This window comes from Paroedura picta, chromosome 11, assembly GCF_049243985.1.
Source record: "Paroedura picta isolate Pp20150507F chromosome 11, Ppicta_v3.0, whole genome shotgun sequence".
NCBI classification, from domain to species: Eukaryota; Metazoa; Chordata; class Lepidosauria; order Squamata; family Gekkonidae; genus Paroedura; species Paroedura picta.
In genome coordinates this window covers 12,744,489-12,763,670 of record NC_135379.1, presented here as the reverse complement: position 1 = coordinate 12,763,670, position 19,182 = coordinate 12,744,489, and the positions used below count along the sequence as shown (strand labels likewise).

General features: G+C 42.1%; 1 protein-coding gene and 1 long non-coding RNA gene across 5 annotated transcripts in view; one reads left to right on the top strand and one right to left on the bottom strand.

Moving 5' to 3' along the window:
• Positions 1-3,098: 3,098 nt before the first annotated feature.
• On the bottom strand, positions 3,099-7,570 carry LOC143820491 (uncharacterized). The gene is made up of 2 exons (XR_013225369.1): positions 5,441-7,570; positions 3,099-4,470 (listed from the first exon to the last, which is right to left on the bottom strand). It is a non-coding gene; the product is annotated as an uncharacterized LOC143820491 (long non-coding RNA).
• A 255-nt stretch (positions 7,571-7,825) lies between these two features.
• Positions 7,826-19,182, top strand: part of ZEB1 (zinc finger E-box binding homeobox 1) — an 81,359-nt gene continuing 70,002 nt past the window's right edge. The window contains exon 1 of one of the 4 annotated variants that reach the window (XM_077303398.1): positions 7,826-7,845. Coding sequence is in view for 2 of the 4 variants with exons in the window: in XM_077303394.1 (XP_077159509.1) it covers positions 7,988-8,045 (58 nt within the window). In the remaining 2 variants the exon portion in view is untranslated. Of the gene's footprint in view, positions 7,846-7,921; positions 8,046-8,171; positions 8,196-10,203; positions 10,392-19,182 lie in introns of those variants that run through there. The other 3 variants (XM_077303394.1, XM_077303397.1, XM_077303396.1) reach the window with 3 other exon arrangements.

The window sequence follows — 19,182 nt, the reverse complement described above, 5'->3', positions numbered from 1 at the left end:
CTAGTGTGGACATCTACACCGTGGTCTTTTTAGGTGCTGGGCCTTCTCCCCCCGTTCAATCTTGCGATCCAGTGTGGTGTATTGGTTAAAGAGTGGCAGACTCAGATTTAATGACTTTAAAGGTATCCATGCTCTGCTTGTGCAAGAATTCCACTTAATATTTCAAACTCTTAAGCAGAACATCATAAAGGGGCCCAGGGCTCCCAACACCTAACTGTTCCTGATATGAACACCAATACGCTGCACCTAAAAAACTCTGCATCTTCTTTAGTGTGCTTTCTCAGGCTTCCCTTGCCCAAGCTCTTCTTCTGAATTACCAGATCGCAAATTACTTCCGCTGTTGTCATCATCTCCAGCAGCTTTCTACCACAAGCAGCAACTCTTGAGTCATCACATACTTTGACCAAGTTGAGCCTGGCCTTTTATTTTCCCCTACCAGACACTTCAACCAATTAAAATTCACTGTGTCTCATGTTCTTACCTCACTGGTTCTAAGCTAAAGGCTAACAAAAGCTGTTAAATCAACCACCAACTGACCAGTAATAAGTTTGACATGGCACATTTTGAATTCTTCTGTACCGTATAAATTTGAGACCTCACCGAGAAAACTACTGTCTTGTTAACGAGCTATCAGTTCCACAGATCAGTAGATTGCTGAGAAACCAACATGTTTGGCAACACTACTTCTTCATAAAAGTAAAATCATCTCACATTTACCTCATTAACTTTACCATTTCTTAATATGAAAGATTACCTTATTTATACAGCACTATTATATTATTCAGATTCCTCATATATATTTGATAACTTTCTACCCAGGATCTTATCAGTTTCTCCAAGGGAACACAGCATCTTTGACCCAGATTAGTTCCTCTATTTATCCTTTGTGTTAACAGCTTGACTAAAAGTTAATAAATATGTGGATGCCCCCTTCCACACACACTGAAAAGCCATGCGTGTCTCTTGAATAATAATTAAAAAACTATTACTGCACTAATGATTGTGAGTAAAAAACAAGAGGGTGGGTTAAATTAAATGTAAGTAGTTTTGTTCCCTTTCTATATTTGATTGGTCAAGCTTTTTGATATTGTTTGTAACACTTAATTATCTCACTGTGGAGCTACTACTTAACCATGTTCAAAGCTGTCTGGGCAGCTGAAAAGCTGACAGTATGGGCTATACATATGTTAAATTAATTGGTTAATTCATTTTAAAAATCAGAAATAAACCATAATATTTATCCCCATGATATATGTATATAGAACAGACTTCAAAATAAAACAAGTTAAACGTCAGATCTCTCTGGCTAGCTTTCTGTCCCATTCCCCCTGTCCCCCTTCCCCCCATACACCCCAGATCTATCTTTGCTTCTGCTGCCTTAGTCTCGGCAGTGAGCTCTTAACCAAGAGATAACTTTATTGTAACCATCAAGTTATATCAGAAGGAAATCGTGAACTACTAGCAAGAGCCAAACTGAACTGGAAAGAGAAGCTGTCTTTGCTAAGAGGCTGAATTCCAGCACTTCCAATTAAGGCAAACAGAGAAAGCCAATACCCTTACAGTTCCCTTCCACATGGTTCTGTCTGTAATATTTGTCCCATTGCTGTCCCTTGAATTTTATTCTCTCAATAGTGATGGACAACCCTATTTGTCCTATTTCCAACTAGAGATGCCAGGGCCTAAAGACTTTTTTGGGGATCTACAACCTTTCAGGGTCTTACCCAAGAACCATGGGTAAGATCCACAAGAGAACCTGAGATACCAAATTCAGGGAGCAATGGACCAGATCTGGTTTATCATCCAAATGTCAGAATTTATATAGTCTATTTGAACTAGTTGTTTTAAAGAAGAGGCCAACATGAGTTCGTCTAGAAGGAAACCACACTGCTGGTATTGAACATCTACATAAACCCAGTCAGGCTACCTACCCAGGAATAATGCTGAAGGAGGAAACAGCCTTCAAAGTGATTGACTGAGCCTTTCATTGGACTGATGCAACCTATGAAAGACTTAATCATCTTCCAGACCAATGTTACTCTTCTCAAATAGCACCCAGATTATCCCAATGAAAGTACAGGTTGCTGAGTTCTCACCCAATCTACTATTGTTCTGCTATTCTAGTAAACTATGTAATCTACAACTATAACCTATAATCATGGCAGCTTGCTCCCTGTCTTCTGTACGTAGTAAATGTAGACTTCAAAAACTGTACACTGCTAGTGTATTATTTCCTCTAACTTTAGGTGTGACGGTTGAGCTTTCTCTTGTGACAGTTCCACAGCATGCCCTTATGAGTACAAACATCCTGATATCACTTCCTCTAATAGCTAACTTATCTGGTGTTTTAATTTGTTGGTTTTAAATTGTAATGTTTTAATTATGACTTGTAACAAACTTAAATGGACTTCAAGGAATGGTAGAGGACAGGAAGGCCTGGAGGATCATTGTCCATGGGGTCACGATGGGTCGGACACGAATTCGCACCTAACAACAACAAAGCCATACTGAGCTATGAAGAATGGTAGGATATAAATATTTTAACTAATAAAATAAATTGAATGGCCAGATCTTTGCTAGCCAGACAGTGAAATGGAGCCTCCCGTTGACAAGGTGGGAGCTTTACATGGTGGGGGCCTCCAGAGACATGCAGAAAAATGTTAATTTTGGAAGGGGGCTTTTGATGTGCTGGGGAACAGAAAAGGGAGAACTGAAACATGTACTTATTTTCCCATCAAACAAACTTATTTTCCTACTTTATTGGCATCACTTAAAATTTAGTTAGGATACAGAATTGCATGATTTGGTATAGTTATGGTATTTAAAGTATGACACTGCAATCCTAAACAATAAATTCCTAAACAACTTGTACATTTTGATGTCAATGGGCTCTGAATGTTTTATTTTCTAAAAGCAAAACTGCAAAACTTTAAGAGAGAGTTGCAAACTGGCAGACCCTGTGCTACCTTAGCACGTGTATCTTTTTATAGCCACCTGAGAGGCAGGAAAAAACAAAAGCTAAAATTAGTAGACAAATTTTGTAGCAAACAAAAGAAAGAATATTATTTGGACAGAAGCATTACAAAAAACTGACCAGCATATTTGATTATCAAGTTAAACTTTATAGCATTGAAGACACTGAACACGTCAACAGCATATTATCATTATACACATCATAGCTGATTACATTACGACAAAACTAGCCATCCTTAAACAATAAAACATTTCCTTGAAGATATGTTGTATATTTTACCATAGATTGTCTTCAAGGAAACTCTGCATCTGTTCTGCATTTAACTACCTTACCCCAAAATGGTAAGTGCAAAACTGGGCGATAGCTGGCTAGGTTGGATGGATCCAGCATCAGGTTGTTTTTTTTTCCAGAAGTGGCCTAACCACAGCCTTCTTCAATCTCTCTGGGAAGGTCCCTAATGTTAGGGACAGATTAATAATCCCCTGGAGAGGAGCCTGGATTTCCTTATTGCTAGTTTTCACCAGCCATGAGGGACACTGGTCAAGGGGGCCTGTGATAGTCCAAAAAGGTGACAGAGCCCTGCCCACATCGGCTAAGAAGAGGGGACTGAAGAGGTCCAAAATGAGGCCCACACCTCTTCTACACACAATAGATAATGCACTTTGGAAGTAGGTTTTCCTGTTCCACACAGGAAAATCCAGCTGCCACAGCACATTGAAAGCGCATTATCATATGTGTGCGGAATGGGTCATAAGGGACCTTCACTTCCTTAACTGTATTAAAACCCACAGATAAATTGCGGTGTTTTTTTTCTCTGAAAAAAAACCTGCAAAAGCCTCACAGCTTATATCCAGTTGTATAATTTCGGATGGTCCTATAGATAAGGACGTCAAAGATTGGTTTGTTTTAAATAATTGTGCTGGGTGTGAGCTAGCCGAGGCAATAGAGGCTGCAAAGAAACTTCTCTTTGTGGCCTTTGCTGTCCTCACATAAGCCTTCATTAGTGTATTATAAGATGTTCTTGAAGCTTTGTCACAATTTTTCTGCCAAACTCGCTCTAGCTATTTCAATTCTTGTTTCCATTTGCACAAATTCAAGGTATACCATGGAGCCAGCTTAGGGTGAGAATGGAGAGGGCGGGGATCTTGTTGATGGTTTTGGAGAGACGGTGATGCCTTATCTCTTTATTTTCCAAGCTGATATTACACAATCCATTCCTAACGTACCTGTGAAAGCTCCAGTTCCATATCTGTCTCACAGACGAACGCTAATTTATTATTTCAATGAGGATGTGCAAATTGCAGAATGGGGAAACCTCATGGCCTTCTGGCCCACAGCAGTCAGTCTTCCAAAAAGTGGTATCTGATAAACATCACAGTTCCAGTCCAATGAATTTTACTTCCTTGAATTCCAAAATTTAAAGATTTCCAGTGCTCTGGCGTATACTTTTCCTTTGCATCCCATCGCCTTTTACTTGTTCATGGGCTTGAATCACCAAACTGTATTAAAGAGCATTAAGGGCACATACCCAAGACCATTGAAATGGAGCAGCTAGTTCTTTGAATAACATTGATAAAATATTGTTTCCCAGATGCGTGGTAACTTAGTCAGTGATGTCCACTATTTGAGAATCTGTATGATGGGCTGTCCTTTATATATTTCTACAGATACGGATGCTTAACTTCATATACTATAGCCTTGCTGGCAAATTTAAAAGGTGAAAAATTGCCTTCTCAAAATTAGTATCTATTCACAGGTCTGTACTCCTGAGAACACCTATTTGTACACTGCAGATTCCTCCTTTGATGTTTGTGAATGGACAGGGGCCTGATAGCCTTTTGCCATCCCCCCCCCCCTTCAATCTCAAGATTCCTTAAGCAGGAGATATATGTTTATATTGAGTATAGAAGCGAAGCCTCAGTTCAGAAAAGCCGAATGCTTACAAAAATTCAATCTAAAGAAAAGCAAATCCTCCCCCAATCCAGTCCATTAAATCTTACACTAATCCCATGCTCGTAAAAGCAGAATTTGAGAATAAGCCCTAAAAGAGTCCGACTTTGATGGTCCAAAATCTCACTTTTGTAGCTTAAATGTTCCTTTTTTAGTAGCATAACTTCTCTTGAAGCCATCCTTTCTAAATACGAAAGTCAGAAGACCAATAAATGCTAACAAGTTCCTAATGTGCTGGACTCCTCCGCCAAGACATTTTAAAAAGTCCTATAAGGTGATTGTCTCCACTGGGTATGCAAATCACCCAACATCTAGACTTTTAAGAGCATGACAAGTAAATCCATCACTAATCCATGGAGGAGGCGGAGGTAATATTTAGACAAGAAGGTGAAGATGCATTACAGATCTGGACAAGGAATGACACCCCTATGCACAGCTTTCTAAGCAACAGAATTCTTCCGTCAGTACCCTTTTGAAAAGATGAGCTTTAGTCTCCTCTTAGATTCTATGGAAGGATACAAGAATTGACTTGCAGGATCAGACCAAGGTCCATTAAGTGTAGTGGCTAGAATGTCACACTAGGATCTCAGAGACCCAGGTTCCAATATCGTCTCTGCCATGGGAACTTGCTGGGAAAGGCACATACTCTTCACATAATCCACCTCACAGGGTTGTTGTGATGATATAGTAGAGGACAATGTTGCTTTGAGTGCCCATAGGAGAGAAACGTGCGGTATGAATAAAATAAATAAACAAATTCAGTCCAACATTCTTTTTTTAAACCACAGCAGGAGTGAAGGTGATAGCTGGTCCCTTTATCCGGCGTAGTTACACTGCTCCTGTAAAAGAATTGACTTAGCCACATTCCATTTAGCATATTTCTTACCATCAAGTTCATTATTCATTTATCTTTAGACTCTGGAATCCCAATCATCAAAGGCATTCCTGTGGCCACTGGAAATCAGAGAAAGGAAGTTAAAATTACATTGTTTCTTTGGACCTCCTGGCTTTTCCCAAAGCCCACTGTAGAATAATCTTTGTTATAGGTTGCCTCTGGGGGTTCTTAATATTCTGAGCCTATAAAACTCCAGCACTTCTATGGGCATTTAACAGTGTATGATTTTGACCACTGGAAGACTAAAGTGGAAAATGCAATCTTAGACTATGGAGGTAGGTTCAACATAGCCTATTAGTTTGTATATGATACCACTTCATTCCCTAATGATGTTTGAGGGGTGTAATTCTATGACATCAAATATTTAGGGTGGGACTGGTAAGTTTACTGGTCAATAATATGCGGACAACTGACCAATAAAATATCGTTAAGAACTCAGTGCATTAAATTAGTGGTACTAATGATATAGACACATGCTCTAAATAAATATTAATTTGCTCAAGTGTAGACTTTAAATTTCATTTTCCAAAGTGAAGACTTGTAATGAATCAGACTTGCTGGCTCTGCTTTCTCCCCTTGTGGCTCAAATTAATATGCAGGATTCCCCTCTGCAGGGCAAAGCATGCCTGTTTCTAAATGATTTTCTGCTCCTGATTCCTGCAAAGGAGTTGACACTCCACTTGCTATCAGTCATCATCCAAAAACCCAAAATAGCCCAAGAGCATTTTTAGACTATTTCAGCACAGATGTATACAAGCATAGTCTGTTGGCAACACTTTGAATACACAGTCAATAGGTAATCACAGATTAAAGAGAATATAAACCAGCATCTTTTGTTAATACATGCCTTCCAACAGCGCCTCAATTACTATCTGTTCATGAACAAATGGAACTTCCACATTTAGAAGCAATATGCCACCAAACACCAGCTGCTAGAAGGCTAGAGCCTTCCTATCCTGCTTACCGGCTTTTTAGAAGCATCAGCCTTCGCGGGAAAAGAGGGAGGCAGAAAAAGCCCTAACCCACAATTCCTTCTCCATTCAGGGAGCACAGGTCACACCACACCTCAATGCTTTCCAATGCGCATAACGATGCTCATCTTTCCAAGAAAATAAAACAGGTGTGCGGTGCGACCTTAAAAGACAACCAAAAACGCATTTTTAAATCAAACCAATTTCCTAACTGGCATAAAGGCGGAAGATGATGAAGGATGATAGATAGATGATAGATATAAAAGAGAGAAAAGCCAATTCCTTCCTCTATCCCAAATTGCAATTCTTATTTGTATATTTGGGTTCGCAGCAGAACTAATCCAGAGGTCCAGGAGCACCTTGAAAGACCAACCAAGTTTTATTCCAGGGTCCAGGACTTGTGCCTGCACACTTCCTCCAATGCAATGTCACGAAACTGACATTATAGAGGAAACGGGCTTTATATCTGAAATCCTCATAAAACTGTCATTGCATCTGAGGGAGTGTTGTGCGCACACGAAAGCACCTATACCTTGAACAAAGCTCGGTTGGGGCCGCTGGACTCGGGATCTGTTCTGTGGCCGGCAGAGTCCATCTAGGACCGCAACGAGCCTCCCTTAACCTTTCTTCCTGCGGGGAAGCGCGCGGTTAAGCCAGCCCCAAATAACGGAAACGTGTCTCGGGCCGCTGCCCCCTCAGGCCAGGGCGCGCGCGCGCCGCTATAAACCGGCCGTTGCCGCGCGCGACTCCGCTCGGAATCCAGGGAAAGCGCCCCCTCCCTCCTCCTCCCCCCCCCCCACGCGCGAGCGCTCCTCCACCGCCCCCCCCCTCCTTAAGCCCCGCGCGCTGCCTTCTACCTGAGGGGCGCCAAGCGGAGGGAAACTTTTCCCTCCTGCCGGTTCAAACGCCGCTGCCGTAAAGCGGCCGTCTCCCCTGGCAACAAGGTTCCGGCGGCCGAGCACTAGGTGTAGGAAGGTGATGTAAAAAAGTGGAGGAGGGAGGGGGGGCGAAAAAGGAGAAGCAGCCGCCTGCCCAAACCACCCAGTGTCGTAAACCAGGTCCGGGCGGGGGTGGGGGGGAGCGCGAGCGAGCGAGCGAGCGAGCGAGAGAGCGGCGGCGGCGAGGGGGAGGGGGGAAGGGAGGGAGGGAGAGGGAGGGGGGAGGAGGTGACTGGAGCCTTTAGACACCAGCGAGAGGATCATGGCGGATGGCCCCAGGTGTAAGCGCAGGAAGCAGGCGAACCCGAGGCGCAATAACGGTCAGTGAGCCCGCCGGGCAGCGGCCCGCGCGCCGCCGGGGCTGCCTCAGGGGCCGGCCCGAGCCCTGAGGAAGGGGGGGGAGGGCGACAGGGGGGGGCACGACGACGACAACGACGACGAAGAAGAAGAAGAGCGGCGAGAAGTAGAAAGTAATGCCCCGGCCGCCCTGCACCGTTAGACCCGCTACCTGGAGCCGCCCGCCTCCGCCTAGCGGTGCCGCCTCGCTCAGCCCGGGGACCGTTACACGCCGCCGCCGCCGCCACTTTGCCCCGCCGCTGCCTTCGCGGGAGGGAGGGAGGACAAGGGGTCGCTCCCCTCTCTCTCTCTCTCTCTCTCTCTCTCTCTCACCCCCAACCTCGCCTCATGGCCAGGAGAGGCAGGGCCGGGGGGTGGGTGGGGGGGCTCCTTCTGCGACCCCTTCACCTCGCCGGCTCCAACTTGCAAACTTATTACCTGCGCCCAGGCGGGTCTCGCTTGCGGGCCTGGGGCTTCTTCTTCTTCTTTTTTTTTTTGAAAAGCGGGGCGCCCCCTCGCTCTGCTCCCCAAACTTCTCCCGAGGGGTCCCCCCTGCCCCCCCTGCCCTCCTCCCTTCCCAGTGGGGAAAGTCCCCGTCGGGTGGCTGCCCGCTGTTCTGCCCCGTCGTCGGGGGAGGGTGGGGTGGGGTGGGGTGGGGTGCGTGGTCGCGGGTGGGCGAGACGGAGTTTTTTGGGTCGGCTGCGTGCAGCTGCTCCGCTACCTGGTTGCCAGACACGCACCAAACGTAGAGGGGGTCGGGATGGGACTCGGGCTCCGGAGTGTGGCGGGTTTAGGGGAGGGGGGAGAAGGAGCCGAGCCAAGCACTGTTGCTTGCTGCAGTGTGTATTGATTTCTTTTCTTTCTCTCTTTTTGCACGGGAAACGCACCACATGCGCACCCCTGAGATCGCCTTGAAAGGGACTTCCCTCCTCCCCCCCGGGTCCCCTTCCTCCTCTCCCTTCTCTGCTTTTCTCTCTCCTCTGGATGCCTCCTCCTTCTCTCCCCCCCCCTTCGCTACTTTCGCCTCCGCCTCTTTTAGTGCCTGCAGTGCATGTTGATTTATCTCTGTGGCCATTGAACATATTGTTTCTCCTCCCACCCTCGCGCCCCCCCCCCCGCCACCCTCCCGATCTTGGCAGAAGTGTTGGAAGTGTTTTAAAACACACACGCACCACATATTCTGCCCCTCCACCCCACCTCCTCTAGCAACACGATGGGGGTAAGGAAGATTTCTTTCTCGCCTGGGCTGGGGAGGGGATCGGGGATCGGCCAAGTTTCTCCCTCTCTGACCCTCTTCGATTTCGAGGTACCTGTTTGTATAATAATCATGGGTGGTAACGGTTTGGCCGCGGCGCCCCCCTCTTCCCTTCCCTTTCATTGCTGGCTCTGAGCAACCGCTACAGCCTATATAAGGAATGACGCTTACTTTTTCTGATTTAACGACTCTCTGTTCTTTTTCTGCCTTTTCTGGTTCCTCTTGATTACTTTAAAATTAGTTGGAAAGCCGTTGGAAGGTGGGGGAATAAATGCTCAGAACTTTGGTGTTGTGGGATTTATTTTTTTTACTCCGTCTTCTGGAAAATAACAGGGAAGATCTTGGCCTCCCCATGACTTCATAGGATGTGAACTGGGCGGTTTTGTAACCTTCCTTGGCAGTTTTGTTGTTGTTGTTTTTTTAGTTTTTCATGTGGCATTTCCTGCCTGTGCATGGTTATGGATAGGAAAGGGTTTCGTGGTGGGTTGAAATCATGACGTTTGGAACGAGTTTTAATATCTCTGAATAGGAGTTACGGTTTCCCAGGGGGGGCGTCACAATGTGTGAATTTCCCATATAAACACTGGCCTTTTAGCTGCCTGACAAAGTTGGATCTGGTGGGCCTGCCCTAATAGTTCACGGCTCTGTAGAGGTGGATTTATTTTTAGCTGGATATATGCGGAATATTGCAATGTTAATTTCCTGTTCTCAGCCACATGTTTGTGTGTGTGTGTGTGTGGTATTGAGGCTTTATTAAAGGTAAGTTAAGAAAGTGCTGTTCTCTCCTTTACCTTATTTAAAATGTTAATGATAGAGGAAGGGGGCTTTTCTTGTTGCTGACGACATGTGTATGACATGTGAGTCTGAACCACCCAGTCTCTGGGAAGGAGCTGTAAACATGTTTACCTGAACAGGAAAGAAAATGGATTTTCTCTTAAAGATTCTCTTAACTGGAATGCCATACTTCTAAAGCATATCAACAGATGCCTTGAGACAGTGCCCGAATACCTAGTTGTTGAAACCAGCGGGGGGAAAAAGGGATTCTGACGGCTGCAGCAAATGGCAACTTGTGCAGGTAGAAGAAAAAATGGTGTGTGAGGTTTCTCCAGCATGCATGTCAGCCCTCTCCTGTCTGCTGCTTTCATTCTCAAGGGAGGGATTTATTTACCATGCTTGCTGTCAAGTGTTTTTCCTTTGTGCTTAATATTAGGAAAAAACATATTTGAGGCTGTTTAGCACAGATTGTTTTGTCTGCAGCATGCATGACTCGCAGAAAACAAAAGGTGTGTGGGATACAATGCCATTCCAGGTACCTTCTCATTTGTCATCATTTTTGGTACAGATCATCGCACCTGTTCTCAGGTTCTAACGTAAAGCCTTTGATTAGATACTGGGTAATTCTGCTGAAAATATAGCCTTTTATAAACAAATTAAGAATAACCATCGCTGGCTAGGCTAGATAATAGATCCTGGATGATAGAGATTTCTCAGCAGTGGGTTCCTGTTTGACTTGCAAATGTTTACTGATCAGAATTGCTAGGGAAAGTTAACCCTTAAACCTTGGCCACAAATAGGCAATAGAAATGATTTCTGTAGCAAATCTCCGCCATAAAGGTGCTGCTGTTCTCTTGCCTTTCGGAGATAAGCTCCATGTCTGCTAATCCTCTACAATAATTTTTCTGTCCTCAGCATTAAGGAGGACAGATTAGAGAAACTGATTCACAGAAGTGTGGCTTCATGAAATTATTTTGAGTATGGATGGATGCTGATAGAATAGAATGAACTGTAGAAAAATGTAAAATGAAAGACTGCTTAATATTAAGCACTTCAGTAGAGGTGTATCTGCATTAATGTTTGTAAACTATTACTGCTGCTACCTTCTCTCTCCTTTCCCACCCTTCCTTTTCCTTACCCCCTCCCATAGTATAAAGGTGTACTTTCTTAGTATGTTGGCATACCTATAGTTGGAAATATGTGCCATTTTAAACCTGCAGGTAATGTCTTGCTACAAGCTGGTAATAAAAATGTTTCTGTATTGTCACAGAGGAACCTGCAGCAGCAGTGGCTGGCACTTCCTGTCTATTAGATTAAGTCCATTCGGCAAATCTTTTCTCAAATACCATTGCTTTGAAGTATCAGCAGTAGGCCTAAGAAATCACCGCAGTTGACAATAATTCAATAACATAGTATTTAATTATTGTACATGTATTTCATAGTTATGGAGAAATCTTAGTAACTGTGTAGGTCTATAGAGTTGCAACTAAAATTTGATCTAATCCATCCTACAACAAAAGCTAAGGTAACTCTTACCACTGAGTGATCCCAACCTTAAATGAGCTATAATATTAAAATGCCACATTGAAATGGCACTTGGGGTAGGATGTTTGTGCAAAATACGAACAGAATTTCTTCTTTTCCTCACAGATTAATCCAAGCAATATAGCAAAACATCAAGACTAAAGTAAATAAACTTTCCTGTTTCTTAGTTGAAAAGAATATTCAGTTAGGCCTCTCTGTTTTCTGTTAAATTCCTGAAAATTACCATTTTTGTTCACCTAATGTGGAATATTATGTTCTGCATTTTCATTTTGACCAATCATGGTAACAAATACCAAACTCAAGACTGCATACCACTCACAGATTGTTCCAAGCAAAATTCTTATGTGATCACTGATCTCTGCATCAGGCCTCTAAGACTGGTCAAGCAAATGATGGGGACACATAATGAATTAACTTTTGAGGTGAGATTTCATCCAGACTTTGATTTTAGCCATTATATTGCCTCAGGACTTGCAATAGCATTGGTGTTTTCTGGGGAGTCTTCAGGGTGGTGCAATAGTTAACAGAAAAGCTATCATTGCAGGTTCTTGTACTATGTCAATGTGCATTAATTTTGTGCATGTGCATTGTAGACAAGTTCTGGTATGATCATAAATCTGGCCTGCGCAGAAGTAGTAGGGCTAAATTTTGCTAATGCTTTCTTGAATAAGGGGACTGCATTTTTGTCTTCCTTTCTCATTCCTCCTGTCTTATACTCCCTCCCCCCCCCAAAAAAAAGGAGAACGAGATGTATGTGAGACAATGTATTATTTCTTTTTCTTCCTAACCTCTTTTCAGAGGCAGACTACAACTTCCCTTCGTCAGATTTTCTTGGGGCCAAACAGACATTTTCCTTCCTGTTTTGTGTAGTACCTCAGAGCACATTGTTTCCAAGTTATTGACCTTCCTTTTGCAAAATCCTAGTGTAGTACTGTTCTATGCTAGAGGAAATTATATATGTTCAGTGATTCATGCCACATATTCACTGACTAGACCTGGCAAGTTCTTTTGGCCTTGTTACCTGTACAGATTATCTGTGATATATAGATCTCTTCCATTGTAAGGGGAGCTGTGCTTCATCCTTTTTTGTGTGAATTTGGCCCCTGCACATAACTGCAGCGTTATGTGTTTCTACTTTCAGCTTCTGGGATACTCCTCCCCCCCCCCCTTACACAAGCTAAGATACCTAAAGTTCCTTAAGGTGCAGCAGTTTATAACCATGGGCTAGATTTTGTTTTATTTGGGTCTGTATTTTATTATTGTAGAAATTAAAGGGATGTTTAATTTTAAATTATAATGTGCTAATGTCTGTAGCCCTGCAGATATTCTAGGAAGTATAGGTGCATGCTGTATTCTGTAATACTATGACATGAAATTGTAATCCATCCCACTGTTACATATTTAGATTTTTCTGGAAGTTCAGTCTCTTCCTGTAAGTTCAAACAGTTACAGAAACATTACCTGTAAAGGCATAGATGTTTGTTTGATTTCCAGTCACAGCTGGAGAGAAGAGAGAAACAAGGGGCAGGCTTTGAATATCAGGAAATGTTACATCATCAGTGCAGTACCTTGCAAGTACTGCTTCCTTAATTTCTGTTTACCTGGTGGTTTTGTGGGCACACCCTGCCACCTAGGTGCAGTAGCTGTAAATTACTTAATGATACTATCAAATATCCAGGTAGGATTTCTATGTGCATACTTTTTATGGTACATGACTCACAGCCTCATCCTAAAACCCCAGCACCATGCCAGCACTTTTAGCCAGTATCTTGTGATTACTTGGCAGAAGAGAGAAGGCAAAACAAAGCATAGATGTAGAGACCACAACAGCCACTCTACAAGCTGGCATTACCCCTGTGATAGTTGGAAATGGAAGCAGGCCTTGTGCATTCTAATGCAGCCATGCTTTCCTGACATCAGCCAACCACTGCCCACACGAGAACGCAACGAGGAAGGGAACACTGCTTTTTTCACTGTATGCAGGTCCATGGTGTGTGTCAGGATTGTAGAATCTCTGTCATAAATTAGCCTGAGTTCCTCCATGTCAGTTATATTACTAGATGGGGCCCGGCGCCTGCTAGTCCCGGCCTTGTAGTTTGTAAGCAATAAAATAGAATAGTGATGTTATGTTAACCTTATCTTGTTATGGGCAGAAAGGGCTGTTTGTTACCTCTTTCAAGGATGGGAGTTTGGAATCCTGTTTTGGTTTCACATATGTCTTTTCTCACTCACCTCCCCCCCTTGGGAACTGTCAAGTTTTGGGCGGGAGAAATGTATTGATAAGCTGAGGCAAATCTGGCTTCTAGTCAGATTTGACTTTTCAGTCCATTGCGTGTAGTGCTAATCAATAAAACTATTTTTCTTTTGAATAAGTTTTGTTGTGAGTTTCCTGTGCGCTTGACAGTGTGAGTGGGAGGAGCTCTGAAATGAATGCCCACCATGCAGTTATACACATGTGGGTTTGAATCCCTTCCTTCAACTGTGTACCCTTATGCCAGGAGGGCGTACGGAGAAAGAAACATAGACCATCACGGCCTCAAGTCTGTGCTCAGTAGAGGCAGCTCTGATACAATACTCTGCCTTTGTTTCTCAAGGGTTCAGGTCTAGAGAGGGAGTGGGCAATGATGAAGTGCAAATGGTCTTCTATCAGGATTGTGGCCAAAGAATGGGCAACTGCTAAAACGTCAGGCATTCTTAAGCAGTTGTGATGTTGACAACAGCCATATATGCCAGAAGAAGGACAGATGGTAAAGAAAGGCATAGTACAGTCAAGTAAAGTTAGTGTGCCTAGGATTCCCAGTTTGAATGTTATATTCCCAGTTGATGTTCTCCATTATCGCATCCAACCACCAGGGATGGTCACTCTTGCTGAAAGTTTTCAAATGATTGGCTGCCCCACATACTAATTTTGCATTCATTATTCTCCTGCTGTACTGGGAAGCTTTCCTTACCACTATCTGCTTCTGTTCATCCAGCTATGCTTAAACTGCATCTCTCTGATACCCCGCACCTGCCAGTCATGCCCTACCACTGTGTCTATACTGTCTTCTGGGATTGCTTCACGGAGCAGTGCAATAAATGCCACCACAAATGCCACCTTGTTTGTCCATTGCTAGCAATGAGACTACGGCTTTGAGGCTTGTGTCCCCTACTTGCGGTAAGGGGTTAATATGCCAGCACATGTGCAAACCTGTCCTAAACCCTCTTATAGGTACCTACTGGTAGTGAATGTTGGGGGGGGGGGGTTGCCACAGCATTGCACAAAGTAAGTATGAGAAAGCAGAATAAATACTAGCGTTAACAGCCTGAAGCAAGGAATCTTTGTTCTGTGCTTACCTGTGTGTGTGACATTGTTCTTACACACACAAACACACACACATTGACACAATAGGAACTGCCACCAGATGTTATATGATGGCTGCTGTAACAATTTTTGTTCTTTCCCTTTGCTGTTTGTGCACTGTTTTCTGTGGAGTTATCACAGAGGTCCTTCCATGTATAAATGTGCATGACAAGATACTGCTGGACAGAGCATATCTCTCCACGTACAGCAGTTGTCTTCAGGGTATGCTGACTTACAGTTCAGTTGCCATTTTGTACATTCAGAAATGGGTTTACAACTATGTTGTTGGAGGGGCAGACTGGAAATTGGAGTGGGATAGTAGGTAGGGTAGAGCTTGGGAATACCGCTGCCTTTGGAGTACACCAGTGACTCTAGCTTATTTTTGCTTGTTTAAGGTATGCTTGGAATGTTATCCTGTGAATTTTCAAATGTATCACCTGGCAAGTGACTCTTCTGGATAATGGTTGCAGCCATTGTCTACCTAGTGGATGTATAAGCACACTAGTATAAAATATATTTGAGCACAAAGACAAGATGGAAAAAGAAGAGTTGGCTTTCAGTGTGGTTTTCAATTCTTTTCCCTTCCTCTCCTCACAACAGCCCCCTTCCCCCCGGTGAGGTAGGAGAGGCTGAGGGAGCTCCAACAAGACTTCTGTTAGAACATCACTATCAGGATTGTGATTAGCCCAAGGTCACCCAGCTGGCAGCTTGTGGAGGAGTGGGGAATCGAACCCAGCTCACCAGATTAGTAATTGCTGCTCTAACCATTACACCTCCTTTCTCCTCTGAGTCTGCATCAACATTGCTGAAACCTGGCTGACACATGACAAACTGTGGGATCCAGTCAAAATATGTTACCCTTCATTTGGTCTCCCCTTGGTAATTGAAACAATAACTTACTGGTGGATTTGTTCTCCAGAGTAGTAATAAATAATTTTTAAGTAAGGTAACAATTAGGCTTTGTATATTTTGAATTCTACATATAAGCTTGTCAAACAAGTAAATTGCTAGATGGCAGGTGTTAGTAGTGCTCTGAAAGAGGAAAAATATAAATTGCTGAATTTAGACTTGGAAAAAATTCAAAAGAACCTAATATATTTTAAACAAAAACATTTTGAGTTAGATGGGAAACCAGGAAAGTTACTGGTTGCCTGGCTTAAAACGAAACAAGCTGAAGAAATTATATTAGTTATTTAAAAACAAAATGGAACTTTTGCCTCGCAACAAGAAGATATATTGAAAGAATTTATAGCTTACAAAATCCATATGACAGATTTTTAAAATTTCTTAAAGGTCAGTCTTTCAGGATTGATTGTTGAAGACTGACAAAGGCTAAATGCTGATATATTGCAGTCAAAGAGATCCGTGTCCTGGCCCCTACTTGGTGGAATGAGTTCTCAGAGGAGGTCCAGGCCCTGTTGGGGTTTGTACAGTTCTGCAGGGCCTAGAAAACGGAACTCTTGCATCAAACGTCTACTGGGCCCCCACCAAAATGCGTCCCCAGCTGAAATGCCCATAGGAGATCAACTGGGCAGAATCAAAGTCTACCAGGATCAGATGAGTGTTGAAACGTTTTCAATATGCTTAGTAATGTTTTTGTTAAATTTTAATGAGAATAATTTTTTACTTTTACTATGCTGTACATCTTATTTTATTTATCACTGCTCTGAACTGTTTGTGGGAGGGCGGTGTACAAATGTAATAAATAATAACAACAAAAGAATAAAGTCCCAGGTTTCTATGGCTTGATAGCTGAGTATTATAAATTATTTAATAAAACTATAGATATACCTTTATTGAATATGATTAATGAAATTAAAAGGGTGGGAATGTTATGGCAAAACTAGAGGGAGGGGAAATTGATAGTTTTCTCCAAAACCGGGAAAAACCAAACCTTAGCTGCTTCTTATAGGCCAGTTGCATTATTGAATTGTGATTATAAAATATTTCTCTTAAGAAAATAATGGACTAATGCCACCTAGACAATTAATTTCAAATATATGGAAAGTCTGCCTTTTTTTTGTTCTGAGATGCCAAAAAGGCTTTTGATTGGGTAGAACTTAGCAATTTAATTTAATGCATTAATCACTTTGACTTTGGTGAAAACTTTATAAACTCAGCTGGTATAATATACTACCAAATACATAGGGAGTGTGTACATACAGAGTTCTCCCAACAGTTTAATAGAGGAGTAAAACAAGAGTGCTCTCTATCAGCTTTATTATTCAGTATTATTCAGTATATTAGAACCTTTGCAAGTTTAATACGTCAAACGCCTCATATAAAGAGAATAACCATAAATTAGTATTGCTACAAACGAAATGTATATGCTGATGTTATTGCAATACTTTAAACTAATATTAAGAATTCCAGCAAGATATAGAGGATATGATAGAAGAATTTGGAAATATTTCTGGTTACAAAATTAAGATTGTTAAATATTAACTTTGCTAAAACCAAGGCTCTTTTGTTTGACATTAAATAAAGTGATTATTTATTTTAGATTTTTACTTTGTTTGTTCCATCTAAAGGTGGGCTCTGTAAGAGACCTAGGATAAATTTTCGTGAAGCCCAGGACAAGTTCAAAAGAGAGGGCTTGGGAATTCCTCATATTCAAAAGTATTATTTAGGTAGAATAGATTGAATAATTAAATGGATAAAATAAGATCAAGACTCAACGTTGACTCTAGTTAAACAATCTTTTGTGTCATGTTTAGGCTGATATAGTTAACAACCTCAAAACAAAGAGTATTCTTGAAGAAAGTACAGGATACAAATAGAAAAGATGGTCTCTAAGTGATCCAGTAGAGCAGGTGCTTCTCTGTGACTTCAGAGATCTACGATGTAGACTTAAAATTGAGTCTTGAAATACCTGTTTTCTGAACTTAATAGAAAGAAAATGGTGTCTACCTTGAAGACATTGTCAAAGTCATTGTGACAGCAGTGTCTATAAAACATTACAAGAAGATGCTCAATAAGCTGCTACATTTTGACACCTGTTCGCAAAGCAGGAGACTGGGAATCCAAGCAAGAGCAAATGATTAGGTCCCCTTGTTATGGGGTTTGGTTGCCAAATAAAGATTTCCATCTGACCAATCTTAATAAGACTGTTCTACACCTACTGACATAGAAGAAACTGCTTAAGTTCTCTTATTACTGGCCCAGACAAGAGACAATTTGACTTGATAATTCTGTGCATTGAATTCCAACATTTCTTTCATGGCAGCCTAGATTCCTAAATTAACCCATGTCAGTTTACATACAGCAGATTATGAAAATGTTTGTCTCTATGGCCTTTCACACCCATTCCAGTGCCATCATGAATTTCAGAGATTGTATGGCTGACTTTCCTGTGTGGATGTTTGGCCATTCAGAATTTTCAGTTTCCCTACTCTAAGCTGGTATTGGGCGTGCTTCATTGGCTTTCATTTTGCTTCTGGCTTAAGGTTGAAGGTAGTTCTGTCATATTTTGACCTGGGATCCATATTCTGTGTGTTGCTCCTTGTGTGCCAAGCGTATTTAATGATTGCTATGATTTGGTCTTCCCAGAGGGTTGGAAGTCAGATTGAATGTCTGGGGTTTTTTAAGTGATCTGGAGGAGATCCAGGTTCAAATCCCCCCGTGCCATGGCAGCTTGTTTAGGGACCTCAGGACAGTCACGGTGTCAGCCTAAACTACCTTGCAGGATTGTGAGGATAAAATGGAGGCTAGGAGAACAATGTAAGCTACTTTGACTCCCCTCTGAAGAGAAAGACACAGTATAAATTATATCAATCAATGGGTGTTCACATTTTATTTTGTTTTTTAATTGTATGTCTTTTGAAAGATGGGATATGTATTTGAACAAACTTAGAAGGATCATTCCAATGCAATTGCTAACATTTGTCACCCTGGAAATAAAGATAACTTTTTTTGTAAAAGTTGTGTTCTGTACTTCCATGGCTTTAAAAAGGCAGAAAATATGGTGCAGAGATTCTTGAATGTTTCAACTTTATATCTTCTGTGTTCTCCAATTATTTCTTTGTGTAATTTTTTTTTGGATATGTATACAATTATTCTGGATGAAGTATTCCTTGGACTTATACAAACCAAGTCCTAGCAGTATAAAAATGTTAGTGATGTTTTCTGATTAGCAAACTGCTTTGTATGAAAGACTAGAAATACATGAATAAATGTTTTTCCCCCTCTTCTCTTGCTACCAATA